This window comes from Capra hircus, chromosome 5 (assembly GCF_001704415.2).
Source record: "Capra hircus breed San Clemente chromosome 5, ASM170441v1, whole genome shotgun sequence".
In the NCBI taxonomy this organism is placed as follows: Eukaryota; Metazoa; Chordata; class Mammalia; order Artiodactyla; family Bovidae; genus Capra; species Capra hircus.
This window is the reverse complement of record NC_030812.1, coordinates 72,939,766-72,964,039: the sequence shown is the minus strand read 5'-3', so window position 1 is coordinate 72,964,039 and position 24,274 is coordinate 72,939,766. Positions and strand designations below refer to the sequence as shown.

Sequence of the window (24,274 nt, the reverse complement as noted above, 5' to 3'; positions counted from 1 at the left end):
AAGCTATTCTGTGTCCTGAGAATTTGACACTGGGATTCCTGGTGCCTGGACCTAAGCCCCCTGCTGGCAGGGGCCTCAGGGGACGGACCATGAGCTCCCGCAGGGGGACCTGTCCTGCTTCCTGTATTTCCTGAACTGTGCGAGTTTGGGGGTTTCTTTCCTTTCTCTGATCTGTCCTGCTTCCCCCAGCACCCTCTTCTGTGCTCACTTAGTCAGACTCAGTTTCTGTTGCTCAGAACCACAGGGATCTCCTCTGACACTGGAGTCACTGTGGAATTGCATCAACCACACATTGAGCTCAGTGGGGTCCAGCTCTAAGGGCTCAGGGAGACATGGGGGTGGACACTGAATGGTTCTGTATCCAGTGCCTGAAACCTGGCCCAGGAGTCTGTGCAGGATGGGAATTCTCCAGTAACTGATGAAGAAATGAACTCCTATTTCTGAAGGTCAGGCAGGCGATGGCCATGACTGCTGATGGTTCGATCCCTGAGTCGATCCTGCTCCAGATCCCCTGGAGAAGGAAATGGCAACCCACTCCACTATTCTTGCCTGGAAAATCCCATGGATGGAAGAGGCCAGCAGGTTACAGTCCATAGAGTCGCAAAGAATCAGACGTGACTGAGCGACTTTACTTTGCTCTTTTTTTTTTGCTGACATCTTCAGGAAGGAATGGAAGGGTCAGTTGAAGCCTCAGGGTAACACTGGCTGAGAAGGGGTCAGAGTCAGAGGCACTGAGGAAAGTCTTCTGAGGGAGGCTTGGACTAAAGTGGGCAGAAGGCTCTGCAGCACATGGGGAGGGACTTAGGAGATGTCCTGCGATCATTTCCAGGTCCCGGGTCTCTGTCTTCCTGCCCTGGGCTCCAGGCGTGGGATCCTGTTTGGTGCTCACATGCTCCACACGTGGAAACAGAGAGTTGGTGCCCTCTGGAGCAGGCCCATGGGGGTGAGAGCCACACCCAGATGCTCCCCTTTTCTCCCGGGAGAGGAGGAGACTGAGGCATCCCATGAAGGCTCCTCAGAAGGTCCAGGCAGGTGCAATCCCAGATGGGTGACCAGGTCAAAACATGGCCTTGGATGGACTTTCCCTCCTTCCCTGCTCCCATCTCCCAGCCCCTCAGTCCTGCCCCTAAGGATGGAGTGAGCCTGGCCTCCAGCTCTGCCCTCAGGAGACCCCAGGCTCTGGCAAGCTGCTTTGGCCTGCAGTTAAGGTTTGGCATCTGAGCTCAGAGTCATGGGCAGCCAGAGAAAAGCTGGAGGCTGATACTGCAAAGGTCAATATACTTAACGGTCATTCTAGCCCTGTGTGGGGAATAGCAGAGTGGGGCAGGGCAGTGCCCCAAGGTAAACACAGGAAGGTGGTTCTGGAAGCTCCTGCATGAGTCCTGGTGAAACGTGAAGGCAGCCTGGGTGAGGCGTGTGCTGTCTCTCTCTTCCCTCTGTTTATGGCTGACCCCCCCTCCTCACACCTGCACACAAGCCCCGTACTCTCAGTCACCCTTGGGTGCCCTGTGTCTATCCTGGTCCCTGGGGCTGGAGGAAGATCATCCCCGAGCTCAGCTCAAGTGAGATGACTCGGGTATCCCCGGGCATCCCACGGGGCCTGTGGGGATCCAGTCTGAGGGAAACGATTGGATGGGAGCCCAGCAGGCAGGCAGGAAGATCCATGGAGGACGTGCGCCCTGCGTCCCTGGGAGACAGGCTCCCGGGGAAGGAGGGTGGGCATCTGGAGCCCAGGTGAGCCCCTCAGTCAATGCAAGGAAGCCTCAGTGAGTCAGCTCATATTTATTGAACCAGAGTCTAGAGGACACAAGGTGGAGGGAACAGAGCAACCTGAAACATCTTATCCAGCCTCACCCCCATCTGAAGAAGAAACCAAGGGTCAGAGAGTTGTGTCTTTGGCCCAGGCTGTTTCATCTCCTGACACTCCGAAAAGTTCCTTGACCTATTTCTGCCTCCTTGTTTCTCCTACTTTCTTTCTTAAAATCAACCTCTGTTCCTGCTCCACACTTGGACTTTCATGGAAACTCCACTGGTCTCTCAGTGCACTCTGGACCCAAAGAGCCCCTGGCACCTTGTCGTGTGCTCCACCCACGGTGCTGTCACACCACTGCTGCCACCAACATATCACCACCATTGTCATCAAGAAGCCACCGCCTGAAGCTCCACATAGACAGTTCTTCATGAAGACGTACACGTGGCCAACAGGTACATGAAAACATACTCAGCATCACTGATTATTAGAGAAATGCACACCAAACTACAATAAGTCATCTCCCCGACAGCAATCACAGGGGCCGCCACCTCCATCTACAGTGCTCTGAGGCTGCGGAGAAAGGGAACCCTCTACACTGCTGGCGGGAATGTAAACTGGTGCAGCCTCTCTGGAAGACCATAGGGAGTTTTCTTCAACAACTGAAAATAGAGCTACCATATGATTTAGCAATCCCACTTCTGGGCATATATCTAGAAAAAATTAAAGCTCTAGTATGAAAAGATACATGTACCCTGATATTCATAGCAGTACCATTCATAACGGCCAAGACACGATATTAACTGAAATGTCTGTTGACAGATTAATGAATAAAGCAAATGTGGTACATGTATACAGACCATGGAATCCTACGCAGCTGTAAAGAAGAATGAAATAGTATTATCTTTAACAATATGTATGGATCTAGAGATTACTATAGTGAGTGAAGTAAGTCAGACGAAGACAAATCTGTGATATTAATTTATATGTAGAATACAGAAAATAATACAAATGAACTTACAGAATAGAAACAGACTCATAGACATAGAAAATGAACTTTTTACCAAAGTTTTGGGGGGATAGGCAAACTAGGAGATGAGATTAACAGATACACATCAGATAAACAAGAGCCTGCCTACTGTAGTAGCATAGGACTAGAATTCAATATTTGTAATAACCTATAATGGAAATGAACAACAAAAAAATGTAGACATATACATGCTCAGATGCTCTGTCATGTCTGACTGTTTGCAACCCCATGCACTGTAGCCTGCCAGGCTCCACTGTCTAACGGATCTCCCAGACAAGAATATTGGAGTGGGGTATCATTTCCTCCTCCAGGAAATCTTTCCTACCCAGGAATCAAACTTGTGTCTCTTGCTTAGCAGATACATTCTTTACCACCTGGGAAGTCAAGATAAATACATAGATACCTGTATAATTGAAGCACTTTGCTGTATACCTGAAATTAACAGAATATTATAAATCAATTATCCTTCAATAAAACAAACAAACAAGAGTCACTGCCTAAATAAGACACATCAGCTAGGGCCAAAGGTGAGTTGATGTTGGAGGAGAGGTCTAGAGACCAGCACCAGGGGAAGACTCTTCTTGCGGGGACATCAGAGCCTGCGGAGGGCGAGAGAGGAGCCCCTGCTACTTCTGGATCCCAACAACCCTGACTGACTTTCTCCCACTTTCAACGCCTTTGAATACCTGGCCTCTCACTGCCAGTTTGCCTGCCGCTCCCTTTATTCTGCCTCCAGTGTCATCTTTAGTCCAAAGTAAGTGGTTTCTGATGGGAGGGGAGTTTGGGAGAGGATGGATACGTGTGTATGAGTGGCTGAGTCCCTTTGCTGTTCACCTGAAACTATCACAGCATTGTTAATCGGATATACCCCAATACAAACTAAAAAGTTCTCAGTGTGAAAAACAGTGGTTTCTCCTCGCCTCTCATTCTCTGGTCCCCCTCCTCCCTTAATCCAGGCTCCAGGCCCCTTCCTTCTCTCTCCTCATCTATCACCTACACCCATCCCTTCCCTGCTGTGCTCAACCACAGAAATGCCAAATTCCTAACACCCAGCTTCTTTAATGTGGTCTCCCTCTCCTTCCCTCTAACAAGGTACCTCTGCACTTGAGCCCCTCACATGTCCCGGACCCTGCACTGCTCTGGGGGTGGCTAAATCACTTCTCTGTCCTCCTGCAGATTCTCATAGATCTGGGTGAGCTCCTCCAGCTTCCTCTCCAGCTCCCAGGCCCGCTGCCTCAAGCTGTCAGCTGCTACTGTCTTGGCACCATCGTGCAGGTGCTTCGACTCCTTCACCAGGAAGCCCACATCCACCAGGAGGAAGAGCCCTGCAGTGGCCAAGCCCGCGATCCGGGCTCCTTTGGTAATTACTGAAGCTGTGGCTTTGAAACCTGCCTCTATCTGCTGGATGGCTGGGACTGAGATCCTCCCAGGGCTCATGTAGACGCTTGCTTTGGCTGCAGAGCCAGGGTTGGCATTGCCTGTCTCCAGGGCATGGATGTGCATTTCAATGCACTGTTCAGCTTCTGTGACTTTCTCTGTTGTGTCAACAATGTGGGGGTTGCTCTTGAGTACCTCTAGGAGAACCTTCCATTTCTTGACGACAGTTGACATCATGCGACTGGCTTTGGTTTCTGCTGATGACCTCTTCACATGTTCGATGATAGTGGTGGACACACTGGTCACAGCAGCTGCTGCTCCCAGCCCTAACCCAGTGCCCAAGAGCACCACACTGGCCCCCATTGTCACGGGTGCCAGAGCCAGGCCAACGATGGTCAGAATACTAGACACAGCACCGGTGCTGTGGGCCATCACGTTGGAGATGGTACATCCCTTATGGACCTTCTCAACCTTGTCTGCGAGCTCCTGTAACTTGCCTATGAACTCCTCCAGCTGCCGTTTCACCCGAGGAAACTTATTCAGAAACCTCCTCCTGTCCAGCTGCTCTTTGGGGAGTCTTTCTAGGCCCTCCTCACCCAAGGCTCTTTGCAATTCGTTCAGATATGTGTGTAGTTCATCCGCGTCTTCTCTGTAACAATGAAGGTCAAGGGATTAGAAAGGCAGTTTGCTTGTCTGTAAAACTGGATCCATAATATCTATTCTGCATAAATACAGATATGTTCCTATAAATCATTAGAAAAGAATTTTATAAATGTAAAGTTTTCTCTTTCAACCTTAAACACGTTTCATACTTTATAGATGCTCCATCTTGAAATAGCTAAACTTGGAATAGGAAACGAAAGTCAGCTTAGGATACTGGCAGCTTAAGAAACGTATTGGAGAGAATTCCCAGGTGGTCCAGAAGTTACAACTCTGCACTCCCACTGCTGGCCTTGACTCCATCCCTGGTTGGGGAATGAAGATCCCACAGGCCATATGGCTCAGCCAAAGAAAAGATAGATGGTAAAGACGTCACACCGATGGGTCTACACCATCACTTTGTTGTTGTTGTTGTTGTTGTTGTTGTTTTTTTCTGGAGCAGAGAAAGGTTTATTGCAGGGCCCTACACCATCACTTTGAAAGAGTGTTTAGAGTGGGAACTCCACAGATAAACAAAGACATGTAGGACTGGAGGAGAAAACCTTCATTCAAGGGCCTCAGTGTGTAATGAGAAGTCTCCCTGCTCTTTGCCCTTGGCTACTGGGAAATGGTCCCTAAGCCCCGAGAATTCTGGCTGATAGTGTCCTTGCCTGCCTGGGCCTTTGGCCGCTGGTCAGTCTGACCAGGTGACGAGTGACCCAAGGTCTCTGGGTCTCATGGTATCAGTTCTGCCATCTGGTAGAGCTGGACACTAGGGCATGAGTCTGACTTCCAGGAGGGACTGGAGATGACAGGTCAAGGTAATGTGGCTTTTAAGCAAGGTGAGTGTCCCTGATGGGCAGTACTCCGTGCAACTTGTCACACACCGAATCCAGTTCACTAACGTGTCCTGAGGACAGTGGAAGCTTCGTATGTGAAACCTGCCCAGACTCTGCAATGTGGCTGGTGGGAACTTTTATCCTTCCCTACAGTAAAGTGTAGCTGGGATCATGAAGCTTTCAGTGAGTCCTGTCTATTCTATAGGGAATTCTTGAACCTGAGATTTGCTTTGGGGATCCCCTAATTTTCCATTGAAGTCAAAGTAAGGGCAGTCCTGGGCACTGTGCCCCTAGACTTTGCAGACTGGCTGTCTCTATGACTTAGAATTTTTTATACCCCCACAGTCAGAGCTAGAAGGCACCTTATAGTCATTTGGTCTGCCATCTGCTGTCTTCTAAGCACTGAGCCCTTGACCTTCTCAGCAGACGGTCACTGGGTCCACCCACTGCCCCAGTTGACAGGGAAGTGGGAGATGTGCTGAGCCCTGGTTTCCCTTGGACTCTCCAGCTCACTCACTGACTCCTGACCCGTCACCCAGCACCCTCAACCGCTCAGGGGTCACCAACCTAACTCACAATTTACCTGGCGACAGCTTCACCTGCCTGCACCCAAAGACCGTGTGCAACCTGTGGAACCTCTAAAGATTCAAGGGACTTGAGGAAACACCCATCTGAACAGCTGAGCCTGAGGAGACCAGCTCTTGCACAGCTGGTGGAGGAAGCATTTTCCTCTTGGGTGGGGAGGTGTGAGGCTCCTCAGAATCCCTCAAATGTCACACAATCACAGCCACTCATTGTGACCCTGGAGGGCTCCCTGAGCCATGCGGCCATCCCACTTTCAGGAGGACTTCACGTAGACTAGAAGAGGGTCCCAGATGGAGTGAGAAGCCAGGTCCCAGGCAGGGTGTGCAGACACAGTCATCCAGGGCCCTCTAGTCCAGCATGAGGGGAGCCCATCAGGGAGGGAAGAAATGTTCCCTCTCCCACTCAGGGGACCTCGGCTATGGCCACAGCCCCTTCAGGTCCGTGTCCTCGGGGCCCACTCTCCTCACTCTAGTCCCGGTCCTGCTGCCCAAGCCTGCCTACTAGTCCTCCAACCTGGACCCTCTGCTCCACCCTGACCCTGGGTCTGACCCTGGTGCAGACCTCCATGGTCCTTTGGATGAGATGATTGTACTTGATTTCCCATCTCTGACCCTGCAGTTCACTCTGAGGCCATCACCACAATTCATCAGACTGAATTGCTATTCCCATTGGACACAGGACAGATCTGAGATTCAAAGTCTTAAGCCCACAGGCCCAGGAGTTGGGCAGGGCTAGATCCAGTATCCCACCAGCTCCTCCAGTTCCTCTCTAGCCTCTCTGCCTTATGGGCCAGCAGGACCCTGCAGGGCTGGTCCAGCTCCTAACATGGGGAATAGAAAGACTGTAGGCAGGCCCAGGACACAAATGGTGGTGTCAGGATTCTCCAATTTGTCCCAAGGGAAAGTCTGCTTGGTTTCCTCACCAGAAAGAAGACCCTTGACCCCTGTCTCTTCCCAATAAGTTTTTAAAATGTTACTATTGACTGAGTACTTACTCTGTGTCAGTCATTATGGGAAGCACTTTACATGCATGATCTCAGTGTCCTCACAATAAAAATGAAAAGATGAAGAAACTAAAGCTGAGAGCAGTTCAGTAACTTGTCCAAGGCCACATAACCTGCCCTTCCTTGCAGGTTTCATCTCTTCTCAACCCACAATCATTCACTGTCAGCAATTGACATGGAGGAAACATTCCTGATGGGATCTTGAGAAGGAACACTCTTGACCCTCACAATAGGGTCCTGCCTGGAGGAGGCATTCCTGCCAGGAGGAAGCTAGCCTGGTGCTGGGGGACATGGGTGACCTTCCTGGTGCACCTGTGCAGGTTACCTGGACAAATTGGCCTCAGCCTTAATCCTCTCCAGGAATTCATTCAGCAGGATCAGCAGTTCATCTCTGCTCAGTGTGTCCCAGAGACATTCAACGACCTCTTCAAAAAAGACCTCAATATCTAGATGAAAGAAAAGGGAGTAAGATTAGAAGAATTTGTGGTGGGACATAAATGTTATTGAGTATAAAGTAGTTACAATTCATCTTGCTGAGCAGCAGTCACTGGGGTGCTCTTGGTGAGGTCACCTAGGGTTATGGATGGACTATCCCACCACACCCCCCCAATTTGTGTTTAAGAGTTAACCCCTTGGTGACCTTTCTGAAGATAGGGCTTGTAAGGAGGTTAGGTGAAATGAGGTCCTAGGTGGGATTCCCAGGTAAACTGAGGTCATAGGTGGGATTCCCAGGGAGTTCTAGTGGTGAAGAACCTGCCCGCCAATGCGGGAGATGTAAGAGAGGCGGGTTTGATCGCTGAGTCAGGAAGACCCCGTGAAGGAGGGCATGGCAAGCCACTCCAATATTCTTCTTTGGAGAACCCCATGGATAGAGGAGGCTAGAAGGCTGCAGTTCATGCGGTTGCAAAGAGTTGGACATGACTGAGCAACTGAACACACACACACAAAGAGAAGAAAGAGCAAGTGTGATTTGTTAGTTACCACTTCCAAAATAGACTGGAAGCACCCTATAAATGAATGCTTTCATGTTTGGGCAGTGAAACAATTGAATACTCACGTTAAATGGGATAAAGAATATAATGACTATAAATGGCCTCAGATCACTACAGGGTAAGATTACTCCTCAATGAGTTATCAAAATCCCTGAGTGATTTCAGAGATCTGGAGGTTATGGAATTGTAGGTAAGATATTGGTGGCCAGGCTATATATATGTGTGTGGGGGCTGGGACTTGATATCAAATGTGTTTCTTGGTAAATCCACACAAAGAGGCATTATCCTTATTTCACAGAAGAGGCAAGTGAAACTCAGACAGGAGAATGGACAGCCCAAGGCCACAGAGCCAAAAGCCCTGAGGTTGAATCCAAGGTCAAGTGTCAGACATTTCTTGGACAACACTTTGAATCCTCCTTACATTTAAAACTGTGATTTGTTCATTCTACTCTATAGCACACAATGGGGATTCTTTGCAACTCACTTTTGGTGGTGAGCATGGAGTAGCGTATATAGAAGTAGAAATATAATGTTGTACACATGAAACTTAGAAAACATTACAAACTCATGTCACCTAATTTCAAAAAAGATTTTAGGACCACACGCCATTGAGTAAAACTACCATGTGAGAGGATTCCTGCTTCTGACCACAGACTCTAGGACGGGCAGGGAGGGGATCAACCAGGTGGAGGAGGGGTGGAGCCAGATGTGATCCCCATCACCCCTCCCCTCCAGGTGGGAGGCGGCAAAGGCCAGACTGGGGTTCAGTGCAGGGTTCACGGACCCTTGCAGAGTGGCTGGGCTGACGGCCAGGAAGAGCCAGAGGAAACAGCTTCTGTGGTGATGCCCCAGGGTCTGGGAGCGGGAGGAGGCTTGGGCCAAGGGAGAGAGCAGGAGACGCTCCTGTGATGCTGGAGGACCTCCTCTCCAGGCCTGCCTGGCCTTGGGGACTCCATCTGCGGTCCGTGCTCCGCGTGCGCTCTCCCGGCCTCCGTCCTGAGTCACTTGCTGGGGGTGGGAGAGGCGGGAAGTCAGCGCCTTGGTCGTGGCTCCCTGAGGAGAGGGCCGGGAAGGAGGCTGCGGGCAGACCCCAGGGTGAGGGAATCTCCTGGTCTCCCTTGGAGGCTCAAGGATGCCTATCCATCCTCTTCATGGCTCTTGATTCCTCTGTAGTTTAATTCAGCCTGGAAACACCTCCCTCAATTCTGGGTCACAAGTAGGAACCTTCCAGAGAAGAGACAGCTGACTACCTGTGCAGTGTCCGAAGTTTTCTGAGCGCATGGTGGTAGCAGGGGGTCTCAGCAATCTCCCTTCAGCTCCTTGTCTGCAGCAGCCTGAAGGAGGTGTGACCTCAACCTTGGAGAGAAAAGAGACTGTGAGCTCCACTGTGAGTGAGCAGCGGCTGCAGGGAGCAGCGAGGGTCAAGTTCTCTGGTGGGTTCCCCCGAGACGGCCACCACTGCCTCCAGGAACCAGCCCAGTGTGGCTCTCTGTCTCCTGGGCTCTGCTGGTTGTTAGTTAAGAAAAGTCATTCACCTCCTACAGCTCCTTCCAATCCAAGTCAGAGTCCTGCTCTCCTGTTGGGGCACAAGGAGAAGGTATCAGACAGGAGACAGCCATCTGCGAAGTTATAGGAACAATAACACCAGAGACTAGAACAGATAGGAGGCGATACTCTGGAGTGAAGTGAGGTTGGGACACCTGTGTTTTTGAATTGGTAATAACTAATATTAATGATAACGTTGATCCAGTGTCCTTGACATGCTGGTGCCTGAAACTCACTCAGACTTAACTGAGTCCAAATTGTCACGCTGGTACCAGAGTCTGGACTAGAACCTGAGTCTTTCTGATCCAAATTACATGTGTGTGATGACTATGCTCTACTCCCTATAATATACAAAAATATTTATTTTTGGATATATGTTAATTGGTAAATGACTCTTTTCATTCCAAAATGATGAGCTCCCTGTGCTCAAGTCTCTCCTTGATAAAGTTCCTGGTGATACGGCTCCCATAGCCCAGGTCCTCCTTGCTTCTGCAAGAGCCTTTTTCCCCACAAGGGCCTGGAGTACCACCAGCCCTACCCCAATTCCTGTATCCCTCTGAGTGGCTGAGACCCCTGCAGCTGTTCTTTCTGTCCTCCTTGCTTTCCCCTCCTTAATATTGGACTTGATGTAGTTTCTAAACTTTTATATAAATAATAGTGCAAAGAATATTATGCTTGTATAAAACTTCACCTACATCTGAGACTGTATCCTTAAGCTATATCTAATTAAGTAGAATTAAGATCAGATGGCATCAACACCTCAAAAATTTCCATACCTAGAGCCACCATGCTATGCAAACAAACTGTAGGAAAATGTTCACACTTATAATATATGAGGGTGTCCATCCTTTCAGATAAACCCATTCTCGGTGGTCTTTCTTAAAAAAAAAAAAAAAACAGATCTTTATAATTAAATCATTTATTCTGGTTCTGAAAGTGATTATCTCGCCATGGGAGAGAAGGAAGGAGAGCAAGTGTTGATGATGTTGAGCTACTATTTTTAAGAAAGCAAAAGAGCATCTGTCAGCTACTCCTCCTGAGACCTGACTGAAGTGATGGTGAAGGTATATATGGGTGTAACACCATCTGCTGATAAGAGTGCTGGTTTCTGTAGTGTAGTGGTTATCACGTTCACCTAACATGCAAAAGGACCCTGGTTCAGAGTCGAGTGCAAGCAGCTTCACGTGGGCTTCCCTTGTGGCTCAGTTGGTCAAAAATCCACCTGCCATTCAGGAGACGTGGGTTCGATCCCTGGGTTGGGAAAATCCCCTGGAGAGGGGAACGGCTACCCTTTCAATATTCTGGCCTGGAGAATTCCATGGGCTGTGTCATCCAAGGGATCACAAAGAGTCGGATGTGACTGAGCAACTTCCACTTTCACTGAGAAGAGCAACTGGTGCTTGTGATCCTTGCTCTGCATTGGCATCGGCTCTGAAGCTTTACCAGTGGTCCCTCATATGTTATTCCATTAGCTTCTGAGGTCTGTACCACTGTATCCTCATTTACAAGTAAGGAAGCTGACACATAGATGTTACCTGACTTACCTAAGGTCAGAAGCCTTGCCCTTGGTACACTGGTTGCACCCCACTCACTGGCCCAAGAACCCCTAGCCTGCCTCTCCTCCCTCTGCTGCTAATAAAAGCAAGCATGGGAGCAGTAGGAGACCGGAGTCTTTCACAAATATTTGAAGGCTCACTGGGTGGAGAAGTGATAGCTGAGTGAAGAGGAGCACAGCAGAGGGAGAGAAACAGGGAGGGTGTTCATAGGAGAGAACGGTCCGCTGCACAGAGCCCCAGAGAGGGAGCAAGATGAGAGCGAGGCTGAGAGGAGAGCAGGGGACAAGCCCACCACCCCCACACCCCATCCCACATTCTCAGCAGCCTTCACCCTTCACCAGGCTTTTAGAAAGTTACTTGAGAATGAGATGCAGGGAAAAAAGTAGGTTTACGTGTTTGTTTAATTATGGAGGAAGGTAAAGGATACCCACGAGAGAGATAGACGTGGGATCCAGGAATCAGGAACATCAACCCCATGGGAAGGGAATCCAAGGATCCCAGCTGGGCACACAGCAGACCTAGAGAGAAACCAGTCCAGAATGGGATAAGAAGTGCAGAGTCTGTGGGACAGGGGAGTCGGTATCACATGAGGCACCATTGGAAAGAAATGGAGGAAATGTTGAAGATAAACAGTGCAAGGGGTGAAAATGAAGCCAATTAGAAACATTAGGAAAAACTAAAGCTCAGGAGGAGAAGGTGACGACAGGGGATGAGATGGTTGGATGGCGTCACTGACTCAATAGACTTGAGTTTGGGGAGGCTCCGGGAGTTGGTGATGGACAGGGAGTCCTGGCGTGCTGCAGTTCATGGGGTTGCAAAGAGTTGGACACGACTGAGAGACTGAACTGAACTGAACTGAAGTGAACTGCTGAGAAGCATGTGCAGCTATATGGTACAAGTTAGGTCTTTAAAAATGTATTAAAATAAAAAAGTGTAAACACTTTTGTTTGATTTTTTTTTAAATCTAAAGTAAATATATCTATGTCCAAGACCTTTGGAGACTGTTTTAAAACTGAAGCAATATTAATATATATAATATGAAATAACTCACAGGTGTATTATAACTCACAGGTGTATTAACTCACAAGTTTATTAGTGATTCAAAAATCTTAGTTTTATTTCATTTATAGTCATTATAAAATAACCTTTATCTTAATAAAATAACCTTTATCTTTTAAAATGAAACAGAGTATTTAAATATGTGAAGTAAGTGTACTTGTTAACTTAAAAATCAAAACACACATCTAGAGCCTGGGAGCCGAGCACTGAAGGGAGGAGGAGGACTACCATCTCAGGTTACAAAGCTGGGCATCAAGATAGAGGAGGTGCAGTCGAGAGCATAAGAAACCAAGATGCAAATAAAGTGCTTACAAGTACAAAGCTTCCTAACAGAGGTATACAATTTGAATAATGATAAAAGGAGAAGAAGGGGAAAGGTATAATAGAAAGTATAAAAATAAATGAAATCCTTATTTTTCCCAATAAGAAGCAAATAAATACTATCAAATTTAAGTCAAGAAAAAGCAAAACGCAATACTTACCACTTCCTAGCTATTGTGGTTGATGACTTCCCACTTTGCACCAGGCACCTTCCCAATTGCTTGGTATGTATTCACTTCCCTTTAGTTCTCACAATGGTCCTATAAGAAAGGAAATTGAAGCTCAGAGAGGTTAAGTAATTTACTCAAAGCACACAGCTAGTACTAGAGCCAGACTCCAAGTCCAGCTACCTGTCTCCTGCGCATACATTCTCACACCATTCGGCCTCCCAATGTAGTAATATCATTTAAAGACATTGGTTAACTATTTAAACAAGAAGCTTTTCCTTGGGAAGGAAAGAGCAGAACCTTCTGTACAAATTGATCTGTTTTAATCATCTGGTCCCATCACTTCATGGGAAATAGATGGGGAAACAGGGGAAACAGTGTCAGACTTTATTTTGGGGGGCTCCAAAATCACTGCAGATGTTGACCGCAGCCATGAAATTAAAAGATGCTTACTCCTTGGAAGGAAAATTATGACCAACCTAGATAGCATATTGAAAAGCAGAGATATTACTTTGCCAACAAAGGTCCATCTAGTCAAGGCTATGGTTTTTCCTGTGGTCATGTATGGATGTGAGAGTTGGACTGTGAAGAAAGCTGAGTGCTGAAGAATTGATGCTTTTGAACTGTGGTGTTGGAGAAGACTCTTGAGAGTCCCTTGGACTGCAAGGAGATCCATCCTGTCCATTCTTAAGGAGATCAGCCCTGGATGTTCTTTGGAAGGAATGATGCTGAAGCTGAAACTCTAATACTTTGGCCACCTCATGCGAAGATTTGACTCATTAGAAAAGACTCTGATGCTGGGAGGGACTGGGGGCAGGAGGAGAAGGGGACGACAGAGGATGAGATGGCTTGATGGCATCACCGATTCATTGGATGTGAGTTTGAGTGAACTCCGGGAGTTGGTGATGGACACGGAGGCCTGGCGTGCTGCGATTCATGGGATGGCAAAGAGTCAGACATGACTGAGTGACTGAAGGGAACTGAACTGAACCATAAGCACTTTTAGGACTGGATTGTTTTAACTCTAAGACAACAGAAGTCACTTTACAGCAGTCAGTAACCCACAAGAATGGGGTGGTTTCTGGTGCCACCACCTTAAAGATGACGGAAGCGGCTGAATTAAATGCCAACAAGAAATGTGTGACTCGTGCTGTGACAACTGTTCATGTTGATGAAGCCTAGTTCTCTAGGAAAGCAGGCGTGAAAACAGGGTTAAACCAGAATGATGAGCGTGAACTGTGACCTTAAACAGATACTGTCCAGCACTGTCTTGCCCACCCACATGGGCACCCATGGGCTTCCATCCACTCAAAGGAAGGAAGACCCCTTGAAGGGGAGGTGAATTCCAGAGACTGCATCTCTGCTCCTGCAAAGGCAAGGATGCTCTTGAAGGTGATCAGAGAAGTGGTCATAAGGGGGCACCCACATATAATCATAACAATAAAAGATAATGATTCCTATGAATGTTTCATTGAGACAGGCAGAGTCTGTGAATGGCCATGAGTTATTAATAATATTCAAAGGAGAGGACTTTAGAAAAGTGTGGCCAAAAAGAGAGACATAAAGGTTAAAAAGAATGCGAGTGGTTATGCAGGAGACGCAAGACGAAAGCGATATGGGATCGATGCCTGGGCAGGGAGCATCCCCTGGAGAAAGAAATGGTTGCCCACTCCAGTATTCTTGCCTGGGAAGTCCCATGGACTGAGGATCTGGGAGGGCTCCAGTCCGTGAGGCTGCAGAGAGTGGGACACAATTGAGCTGGTGTCTTTCTTTTGTTTCTATGCTGCAAAGAAGAGAAAATGTAATGGGAAGCGTTTTGTTGTGAATTGAATTTAATAATAAGAGGGGTCTTGAAGTCTCTGGGTATATTCTTTTCTGTTTATTTACACAAATGTTTATAGAGGATTGAGAAAGAGCGAGCCTCTAACATCTGGAGGCTGGCCTGGTGTCACAACAGGGTGCTGCTCTTCACCCATTGGATGTAAAGGCTCTCACAGAACTCCAGCCTCACACAGGGTCACCCTGAGAGCAGGAGTGAAGGAGACAGCAAACACCCGTCACTGCGCCCCCACTAACACCACGCCCCTCCCCTGGCTGAAAAGCAGGCCTGCCCCTTCTTTACCAATCACAGCTTCATCCTCGCTCTGCTCGCCCCTCTCCATAGATGAGTTACTGAGAGCCCAGTGGTAGTGCTGCCTGCCATTCCCCGCAGCACCCCATCTAGGGCAGCCCCATTTCCTTAGAGCTTCCCCCGCGTCCCCTCACCTAAGCTCCAAGCCTAGAATCCTTCTTCCTGCACCTTTCTCTGCGATGTTCCCAGCTCTCCCTCAGGAAGAGTAACCATCAGCTTGTTTTTAGGGAGTGTGCCTGGTGGCGAAGGCTGGAGGCACCGTCATGTGGATGGGAGAGAAGTCACAAAGGCAGGCCCTGGAAGAGGAGAGCTGGCGGCCCTCTGCCCCTTCTCTGCCCCAAAGCTGCAGGACCCCAGGAGCCAGGCCAGCCTATTGAAATCATGAAACATGAGAACAGAGTCAAGTGAGAAAGAAGAGGAGAGCTCAGGCAGAAGGGCCGGCTCCTGGGTGATGACAAACAATTGTAAATGCGTTGAGCACTGGACTCATCCTTCCGCCCTTCCCTCCCATTCTTGGCCTGGCCCTGACCCTTGTCTGGGGCCTCAGCTGGGTGTGGATGCTGATGGTGCTTCCTCTGCTGAATTCCTCACCAGGGCTTCCTCCTCTGTTAGCCTCTGACTGGTCCCTTTCTGGAGAGGCTGTTGGTGGGAGAGGGGAGGACCCTGGAGAAGCCTGTCCCTGGCCAGCTGCATGGCCAGGCATGCATCCCTCCCCTCCTCGTGGGCGGACAGATTCTCCCAACCATCTCCCTGTGTGCCTGCAGTCACCCTCCCTGGGAAGGGAAAGGGGCGTTAGGAAAGTCCCTGGCCGAGCACCTGGACTCTCCCGACTGCCCGAGCTCCCGTGTTCCTCACCCTCTCTGTCTCCACAGGGCCTGCTGCAGGAGACTGACAGCTCCCTGGCACAGGCTGCCCTCCCCATGCATGTGCTTCCCCACTGGCCTCACCGTGTGACGGGCTACTTGTCCCTGGAGGCCCAGCTCCAAGCCTCCCTCTGCCACCTTCCTCCAGTTGCTCCCCAGCTCCTCTTGAGGCCGCACTTTCCTGGGAGTGGTCCCTTTTTGCTCAGTTTCTCCAGGTCTGAGAACCCTTCCCTCATCATCAGGGGCCCTGTCTCTTCTCTGCTGCTCCTCGTGTCCAGGGCCTCTGGGCACTCTCCTTCCTCCTGGGCACAGCCTGTTCAAAACATGACGTGTGGGACCCTTTATGGGGACATGAAACAAGCAGCTTCTCGATGACACAGCACAAGCCCAGTTCCCCCTGTTAAAATTAGAAATAGAGGGAAGGGAGAAGGGGAGAAAGAGGAAGAGAATGGAGAAGAAACGAAAGATCCTAATCAATCAATCATTCTAAAGGATCCAACGTAAACCAGAGAGAAAAAACTGAAGGGACCGAAAGACACTCAGCAGTGGCCACAGGACTGGAAAAGGTCAGTTTTCATTCCAGTCAGAAAGACAGGCAATGCCAAAGAATGCTCAAACTACCGCACAATTGCACTCATCTCACATGCTAGCAAAGCGATGTTCAAAATTCTCCAAGCCAGGCTTCAACAGTATGTGAACCATGAACTCCCAGATGTTCAAGCTGGATTCAGAAAAGCCTATTATACTGATGTCTGTAGACTTTGGCTTTTTATCTTAACATTGCAACACCGGGATGTACGTGGACCTTGTGCAGTGAGCCCTTCTTACTTCCTCCAGCAGCGCCACCTTCCCCACAACGGACCACACATCACCCACATCCTGAGCAGAGGGCCTGGCAAACACAGGAAGCCAACGCCCTTCGACTCCCCACTTGGTGTCCGGTCTGTCTCCAGGCCAAGTGTCCCCCAGGCCTGGCACTGAGTCTAGCACTCAGAGGCAGGGTTTTTCAACAAACCTTGATTCCTTGTATCTGAAAAAAATCCCCTTTCTCCCATCAGCCCCAGCCTAGCACCCTGGGGACAGCTTCAAGGTGGCCAGGTCATAGGAAGGGAGGCTCTGACTTCTTGTCCTCCTCCACCCCGTCTGCTTCCTTTAATTTCCTAAATGGCTGAGTACCTGGAACATACGCCTTCCTTCTGGGGTCGCTGCTTATGTCTCAGGAGTCCATATCCTGAGCTGAGCCCACCTGAGCAGGCGCTGCCCTCCCTCTGCTCTGTTTAGGGGCCCTCGGCTGGGAGGAAGCCCTCAGACACACCTGCCTCCACATCCAGGCTCTGCCCCTGCTTAACCTGCTGCCTCGGCCATGACCTCACCTGTCTGAGGTTCCATTTCCTTCTTCTGTCAGTCAGGTACAATCATCTTTTTCTCAGACAGTCGTCCTGAGGATGGGAAGAGGGGATGGGCGGGGTCTTACCCACCTGCTTACTCAGGAACCTTCCTCTGTCCAAGTGTGAACAAGATCCAGTTGTTCACTTCTGTGCAGATTCAGCCGCCAGCTGTGCGTCTCTGCAGTGAGAACACTGCTTTGCATCTCTGCAATGAGAACACAGCTGTGCGTCTCTGCAGTGAGAACACCAGCTGTGAGTCTCTGCAATGAGAACACAGACACCCTCTGGGCCCAGATAAACTCTGGGAAGCAAAAGTGAAAGTCAAAACCCTTATTTCTGAGTGACTCAAGTCAAACAAACATCCTGTCCACCAGGCCCCACCCTGGGCTATTCCCACCATCTTGCTGACACCCTAGACAAGCAAGTCCAGTCCTGACATTCCATGTCCTTCTTGACACAGTCCACCCTGCCTCAGGCTCCTTGAAGGAAGACCTGCCACCAACACCACGTGAGGCCCTTGGCAAATCACTCCTACATATTTCTATCTTCTCACCCACCAACCCCACACTCACCAGCCAGCCACCTTTGTGCCACCAGCACATGGTACCATCCAGAACACACCAGGTGCTCAGTGCATGCTGGTCACATTCTGCTGTGGAGGGCCACGCTCATGTGGCTGCCAGGATTCACTCACACAGGTTCTTCTGTCAGGGACACCTGCAGCATCCTGCCGGGAGAAACACTTTCTCAAAGCCCAAACCTGAGCAGCCTCCTCTGAGAAGCCCTCCGTGACCTCACCTGCAGAGCCCACCATTTCCTGCTCTGTGCCCATGGTGCCTGGAAGAGGGGCCTAAGGCCACCCCTCAGCCACTCTAAGCCCCGCCTCCACCCCTAGGATCAGATCCCTCTAGACTGAGCCCTGCTGGCAGGGATGGAACTAGCGCCTTTAGTCCCAGTGGCCCACAGGAGGAGGCCCAGCCTTGGTGGTCACTGCCATAAGGTGTAGGCAGAAGTTCGTGGGAAGGGCTGAGAGCACGCTGCCCTTTTCTACCTCGGCTTATCTCCACCTGACAACAGATTTTTTTCTCTCCAAATGGAAGACTTTTATCAGAAAACCAGTGTCCTGGTGACTCAGAGAAGTCTGCAACAGAGAGCTGGCCCTGCCTCCGTTTGGTTCCTGAGCAAAGAGCCTCTGTGTACGGGGCTGATCGAGTGCCAGGCACTGTGCTCTCACCGTCCACGCCTTTCCTGCTGAATCTCACATCAGCTGTAGGAGTGCTGGCTCCATTACACAGATGAAGAAAAGCAGCTCAAGTTCCCACAGTCTGAGAGGCCTGCAGCTGGACTGCTGGTGAACTTCTTGGTTTGCCTCAAGCAGAAGTGGCTGCAGTGGACCTGGATGCCCCACGGAGGCCCCCTGCCCTTCCCTCAGGGCGGCTTCACCCCAGGAAACGTCCCTGGGCCATTATGGTCCCCTCCCCCCAGGTTGGAGGGAGGGACAGGAGATTATTCCATGAGGATAGCCAACCATAGTTTGGTCTTAAAGCCAACTGTTATGTATCTGATGTGTTTTGCAGATAAGGGAGCTGAGAGGAGGGGAGAGGGGGGTGTTCTTCCAGTAACTCAGGGACTTGTGTTTGGTGGGAGAATGTCAGCAGCTCACGTCCTGCAAACATTCATTTGACACCGTGTTTCTAGAGCTCAGGGCTCAGGCCAGGACAGACGCCCCAGAGCCCAGACACAGTCAAGGGGTAAACGGTCAGCTGCCCTGCCCACTGACCTGCACAAGTCTGCCTCTGACCCCACAGGAGCTGCTGGCACTCAAGGATGCCTATTCCCCAGAGCTCAGCATCCTCTGGGGACAGCCGGCTCTGGGTGTCACACCTACAGAAGGGACACAGGGAGCAACAGTGGGAGGCAGGGGTTTTTCTGCAGGCAAAATCAGAGCACAGTCACCCCTCTCGCCTGCTCACTTTAAACCTCAGGCAGAACTCCAGGAAGCAGGGGGGCGGGAAAGTCATGTGGGCCTCCCCAGGGGACACCTGCCTGGGTGAGGGCGGCCAGTCCCTGCTTCCTCAGTGCCTCCACCACAGGACAGCTGGGGGCCCTGAGCTGGTGGTGGGCATCCCAGGACTCACTTCCCAGCCAGGCAGCCCCTGCATCAGGCCTGGAAGCCGATGATGACGTCAGTGATCTTCAATTCCCGCTCCTCCTCCAGATGGGCTAGCACGGTAGCCCAAAGAAAACCTTGCTCTGGCCCATGCGGTACAGGTTACTCTCAGTCTCCAGGGCCTTGATCTAGAAGAGGAGAGCTGGCCGCTGATCACATGCCACCCCAGCCACCATGGAGTCCTAGAGAAAGACCAAGGCCCTGGATCGCTCTTAATGCTCTGCGGACAGACTTCTGGTACAGGGAAAACGGGGTGGAGGGAAGCCAGGAAGGGGGCACGTGGGGGCCAGCACGGGACAGGTAAGGAGTCAGACTTGCAGAGAAACACAGAACCTGGGCCCTGAAGGGATTTTACCTGCTGGCATCTCTGTCTCCGTGCATTTCTAACAAAGGTGGCAGTGGACATCGGGGCTCTGGTACATTGCCCTAGGTAGTTAGAGAAAGTGTTTCTTTAAACAGGTAGTTTAAAGTCAAGAGGGGCTTCAACATACTTAGGAAGCTAAGGAGCGAAGCAAGGGAAAGCCAAGAAAGTGGGGCCAGGTGCAGGATGGCACTCAAGGGCCACAAGTGGCTTGGGAGCAGCGCTGTGACAGGGCAAGTCTCTCGTCAACAACTGTCATTGACGAGTAGGCTGGGCCCAGACTGGGTGTAACCCGCATCCAAATGTAACCAATTGTTAGACACTCTGTGCAAGCAACACAATTTGCTGAGAAGAACCAGCTTTCTTCTAAGCCAGCACCTCCACAGACTGAGGACACCCCTGTTCAATTAGCTCCATGCCCTGGGATCCAGCCACTGGAGGCTGTGCGCCAGGCAGTGTGAACATGAGCTCATAGGTGGCCTTGGCCAAAGCTCGATGACGAAGTCAGCCTGCAGGGACACCCGGGGCAGGTGGTGGTGGGGCGTGGGGGATGGGTCAGACACAGGGAGCCTTTAAGCGCTCATTCCCTTACCCCACTCCAGTACTCTTGCCTGGAAAATCCCATGGACGGAGGAGCCTGGTAGGCTGCAGTCCATGGGGTCGCTGAGAGTTGGACGCAACTCAGTGACTTCATTTTCACTTTTCACTTTCATGCATTGGAGAAGGAAATGGCAACCCACTCCAGTGTTCATGCTTGGAGAATCCCAGGGACGGCGGAGCCTACCACAACAATGTCATCTGCAGGGCCCACCCCCAGAAAAACAGCCTCAAAGATGAGGGAAAAACTTCATAGACAAATATGTTCACTGCCGTGTTATTTAAAATGAAGGAAGTTGCAAGAGCCTAAATTCCAACAATATGGGCAGAGCGAACTTAGACATTTGCAAAGTGTTAGCCATTCACTTGTGTTCAAGTCTTTGTGAAGCCATGGACTGTAGCTCGCCAGACTCCTCTGCCCATGAAATTCTCCAGGCAAGAATACTGGAGTGGGTTGCCATCCCCTTCTCCAGGAAGTCTTCCCGACCCAGGGATATGAACTCGGGTCTCCCGCATTGCGGGCAGATTCTTTAGGGTCTGGCCACCAGGCAAAGACCTTTTTAAAATATAGGGATGAACTAAAATATGTACAGAAGAAATAAGATTCTTGAGGCTTGCTTCTAAAAACATAGCTTCGCTGTAGGGAGATGTCCAATAGTCTTACTGGGGGAATTCTTTTACTTCTCTAAGTTTTACCCCATTTTCTGAACCTGAACTGTTAGTTGTAGTGTTTTCATAAGGAAATATACAGCTTCTTTAATTATCAGGTTAAAGAACGGTTGGGCGTACCACATCTGCTCTCTTTCAAAAACAATGTCCCTATCTTTGGAGGGAGGGCTCTGCCCAGACTCAGTGGTCATCACCGGTATGAGGTCCAGGACAGCACCCTTTGAAAAAGAACAAGTTGATGTGAACTTCCAGGCATTTTTGAGAGATGGGAGCAGGATCTTAAAGATGCCCAGCACCAAGGCATGAGAGAAACGCAAAATTGTCAACAGAGGCTCTGCTCGGAGGCACTCAGATCCTAGGTGGCAGGCACGTGTGTGCAGCACACATCCCGGCCACCTCTCCCCACGGGGGACAGGACAGCAGGTGGGGACAGACAGCGGCATGGTCTGGGCCCCCACGGGGGTGGGTACACTGCGCTGGACCCAGGGTGAGCTGAGTTACAGAAACACCACATGCTGGCTTCACTTCCTCCTGGAACAGGACACCCTGCGTTCTCCCGACCAATCAGCTCAACATGGATCAGGGAGGAGGCTCAAGGCACCCAGAGGGCCCACCCAGGATGGCTTCCCAGGCAGGGCATCAGCCAACTCCTTGTCCCTGGGCCCAGCTTCCTCCTGTTCTCCATTGGGGTGAGAGGCACCTGCTCTCAGAGGTGCAGTGAGGTCCTGATTAGGACCCAGGGGACAGTGCTGACACAGCGATGGCCCAGCCCAGGCTCCACAGGGGAGAATTTCCCCGCAGGAAAGAGGAACAGGGAGTGGGACCCAGCGAAGACTGGGATCGGGAAGCAGCGCTCCTGGAGGTCCTTGTGTGTACTGCACTCCCTGCTGCTGCACATACATAACATGGATGCAGAGTCCTGGGAAAGGCGCCCGGTGGACCAGGAGAAGCACTGGCACCGCGCTGGGCCCTTCACCCCTGACATCCCTGCAGATGCAGCAGGAGGAGGTGATTCGCATTTGTCTCCAGCTGGGGAAGTGGGCGGTGCACTTGCTGTTGTGTGTGGGGTGCTTGGACCCAGAACAGCGTGAGGAGAGTCGTGTCTGTTGGTCTGGGCAGAGGGCACGTGTGCATTCAGGAAGCACTCAGTCTGGAGTCTCTCTACCTGAGATTTTCCCCCAAGGTTCGGGTCCCTGTTACTCATTCATCTTCCTCATCCTTCAGCCTGAACTATTAGTCCAAGGATACTGTCCCCAGGCCCAAGTTATTCAGTCTCTTGGGAACTTGACACTGGGATTCCAGATGTTTGGACCTAAGCCCCCTGCTCACAGAACCTCAGGGGACAGACTGTGGGATCCTGGAGGGGGACATGTCCTGCTTCCTGTCCTCCCTGAACTGTGCACATTTGGGATTCTTTCTATCCTCTGACCTGGACTTCTTCCCTCTCAGTGCACCCTCTTCTGTGCTCACTTAGCCAGACACAGTTTCTGTTGCTCAGAACCACAAGAATCTCACCTGACATAGGTCGCCATGGAATTGCATCAGCCGCACATTGAGCTCACTGGAGTCCAGCTCTAAGGGTTCAGGGGGAGATGGGGGTAGACACAGAATGGTTCTGTACCCAGTGCCTGAAACCCTGCCCAGAGAAGTCTGGGCAGGATGGGAATTCCCCCGGAACTGAAGAAGAACCGATGAAGGAATGAACTCACATTTCTGAAGGTCAGGCAGGCGATGGCCGACTGCTGACATCTTCAAGGAGGAATGAGAGGACCGGTTGAAGCCTCAGGAAAACATGGGCTGAGAGGGAGTCCGAGGCACTGAGGAAAGTCTTCTGAGGGAGGTTTTTACAAAAGTATGGAGACGGCTCTGCAGCACGTGGAGAGGGACTTAGGAGATGTCCTGGGATCATTTCCAGGTCCCGGGTCTCTGGCTTCCTGCCCTGGGCTCCAGGCGTGGGATCCTATTAGGCGCTCACATGCTCCACACATGGAAACACAGAGAATCAGTGCCCCGTGAAGCAGGCTCGTGGGGGTAAGAGCAACACCCAGATGCTGCCCTTTCCTCCCTGGAAAGGAGGAACCTGAGGCATCCCATTACAGCTCCTCAGAAGGTCGTGGCAGGTGCAATCCCAGATGGGTGACCAGGTCAGAACATGGCCTTGGATGGACTTTCCCTCCTTCCTGCCTACTTCCCCCAGCCCCTCAGTCCTGCTCATGGGGATGGAGTGAGCCTGGCATCCAGCTCTGCTCTTGGGGGACAACAGGCTCCAGCAAGTTAGGCTGCAGGGAGGCTTTGAGTGTCTGTTCTCAGAGTCATAGACAGCCATGGAGGAGGGGAAGCAGGTAGGGCTAAGATCAATATTCTTAAGAGTCATTCTAGCCCTGTGTGGGCAACAGACAGGTGAGGCGGGGCAGTGCCCCAAGGTAAACACATGAAGACCATTCTGGAAGTTCCTGCAGGAGTCCTGGTGAAACATGAAAGCAGCCTGGGTGAGACATGTGCTGTCTCTCCCTACCCCTCTGCTGAACCCCCCTCAAACCTGCACACAAGCCCTCGGCTCTCAATCACCCTCAGGTGCCCCGTGTCCATCTTGGTCCCCAGGGGCTGGAGGAAGACCATCCCCGTGCTCAGCCCAAGTCAGACAATATGGGCTCCCGCGGGTGTCCTGGGGCCTGCGGTGCTCCAGGGTCTGAGGGAAACGACTTTATGGGAGCCCAGAGGGCAGGCTGGGAGACAGGCTCATGGGGAAGGAGGTCAGGCATCCGGAGCCCAGCTGAGCTCATCAATCAATGCAAGGAAGCCTCAGTGAATCAGCTCGTATTTATTGAACTAAAGTCTGTGGAACACAATGTGGAGAGAGGCAGATGGTCCTAGAATATCTTATTCTGCTCCATCCCCAACTGAGGAGGAAACTGAGGGTCAGAGAGGCCTTGTCTGTTGACCCCAGGCTGGTTGATCTCCTTGACACACCGCATAGTTCCTTGACCTGTTGATGCCTTCTGCTTTCATCTTTCTTTCTGTTTTTCCCAAATCAATCCCTGTTCCTACACAACACTGGGAATTTCATGGGAACTTCGTCGGTCTCTTGGTGCACCCTGAGCTCAAAGGGCACCTGGATGCTTGCCAGATGCTCCATCCACTGTGTTGCCACACCCCTGCTGCCACCACCACCATTACCACCATGGTCATCAGGAAGCCACTGCCTGAAGCTCTACACAGACCGTTCTTCAGA

The 24,274-nt window shown here is 50.8% G+C and overlaps 1 protein-coding gene and 1 long non-coding RNA gene across 5 annotated transcripts; both read right to left on the bottom strand.

Annotated features, from left to right (window-relative positions):
* On the bottom strand, positions 1,767 to 12,958 carry LOC102170691 (apolipoprotein L3-like). Of its 2 annotated transcripts, XM_018048258.1 has the most exons (5): positions 12,858 to 12,952; positions 9,751 to 9,791; positions 9,466 to 9,571; positions 7,549 to 7,669; positions 1,767 to 4,806 (listed from the first exon to the last, which is right to left on the bottom strand). In XM_018048258.1, exons 3-5 carry the CDS (start codon positions 9,494 to 9,496, stop codon positions 3,930 to 3,932), a joined length of 1,029 nt encoding a protein of 342 aa, XP_017903747.1. In that variant the 5' UTR covers positions 9,497 to 9,571; positions 9,751 to 9,791; positions 12,858 to 12,952; the 3' UTR covers positions 1,767 to 3,929. The 2 variants fall into 2 exon arrangements, with proteins under 2 accessions (XP_017903747.1, XP_017903746.1); XM_018048257.1 differs by lacking the exon at positions 9,751 to 9,791 and having other exon boundaries at positions 12,858 to 12,958.
* On the bottom strand, positions 14,553 to 17,535 carry LOC108636020. 3 transcript variants are annotated; one of them, XR_001918086.1, is made up of 4 exons: positions 17,336 to 17,535; positions 15,524 to 16,170; positions 15,129 to 15,364; positions 14,553 to 14,646 (listed from the first exon to the last, which is right to left on the bottom strand). It is a non-coding gene; the product is annotated as an uncharacterized LOC108636020 (long non-coding RNA). The 3 variants fall into 3 exon arrangements; XR_001918087.1 differs by having other exon boundaries at positions 15,129 to 15,633; positions 15,942 to 16,170; XR_001918085.1 differs by having other exon boundaries at positions 15,129 to 16,170.

Bases quoted from the DNA above. Each gene is read 5' to 3' on its own strand.
- LOC102170691 (XM_018048257.1), bottom strand. From the start codon at position 9,496: ATGCGCTCAGAAAACTTCGGACACTGCACAG. The intron at 7,670-9,465 runs GTAGTCAGCTGT...TCTTTCATCTAG, and splicing joins AAACTTCGGACACTGCACAG to ATATTGAGGTCTTTTTTGAA. The intron at 4,807-7,548 runs GTAACCTGCACA...TCATTGTTACAG, and splicing joins GCTGAGGCCAATTTGTCCAG to AGAAGACGCGGATGAACTAC.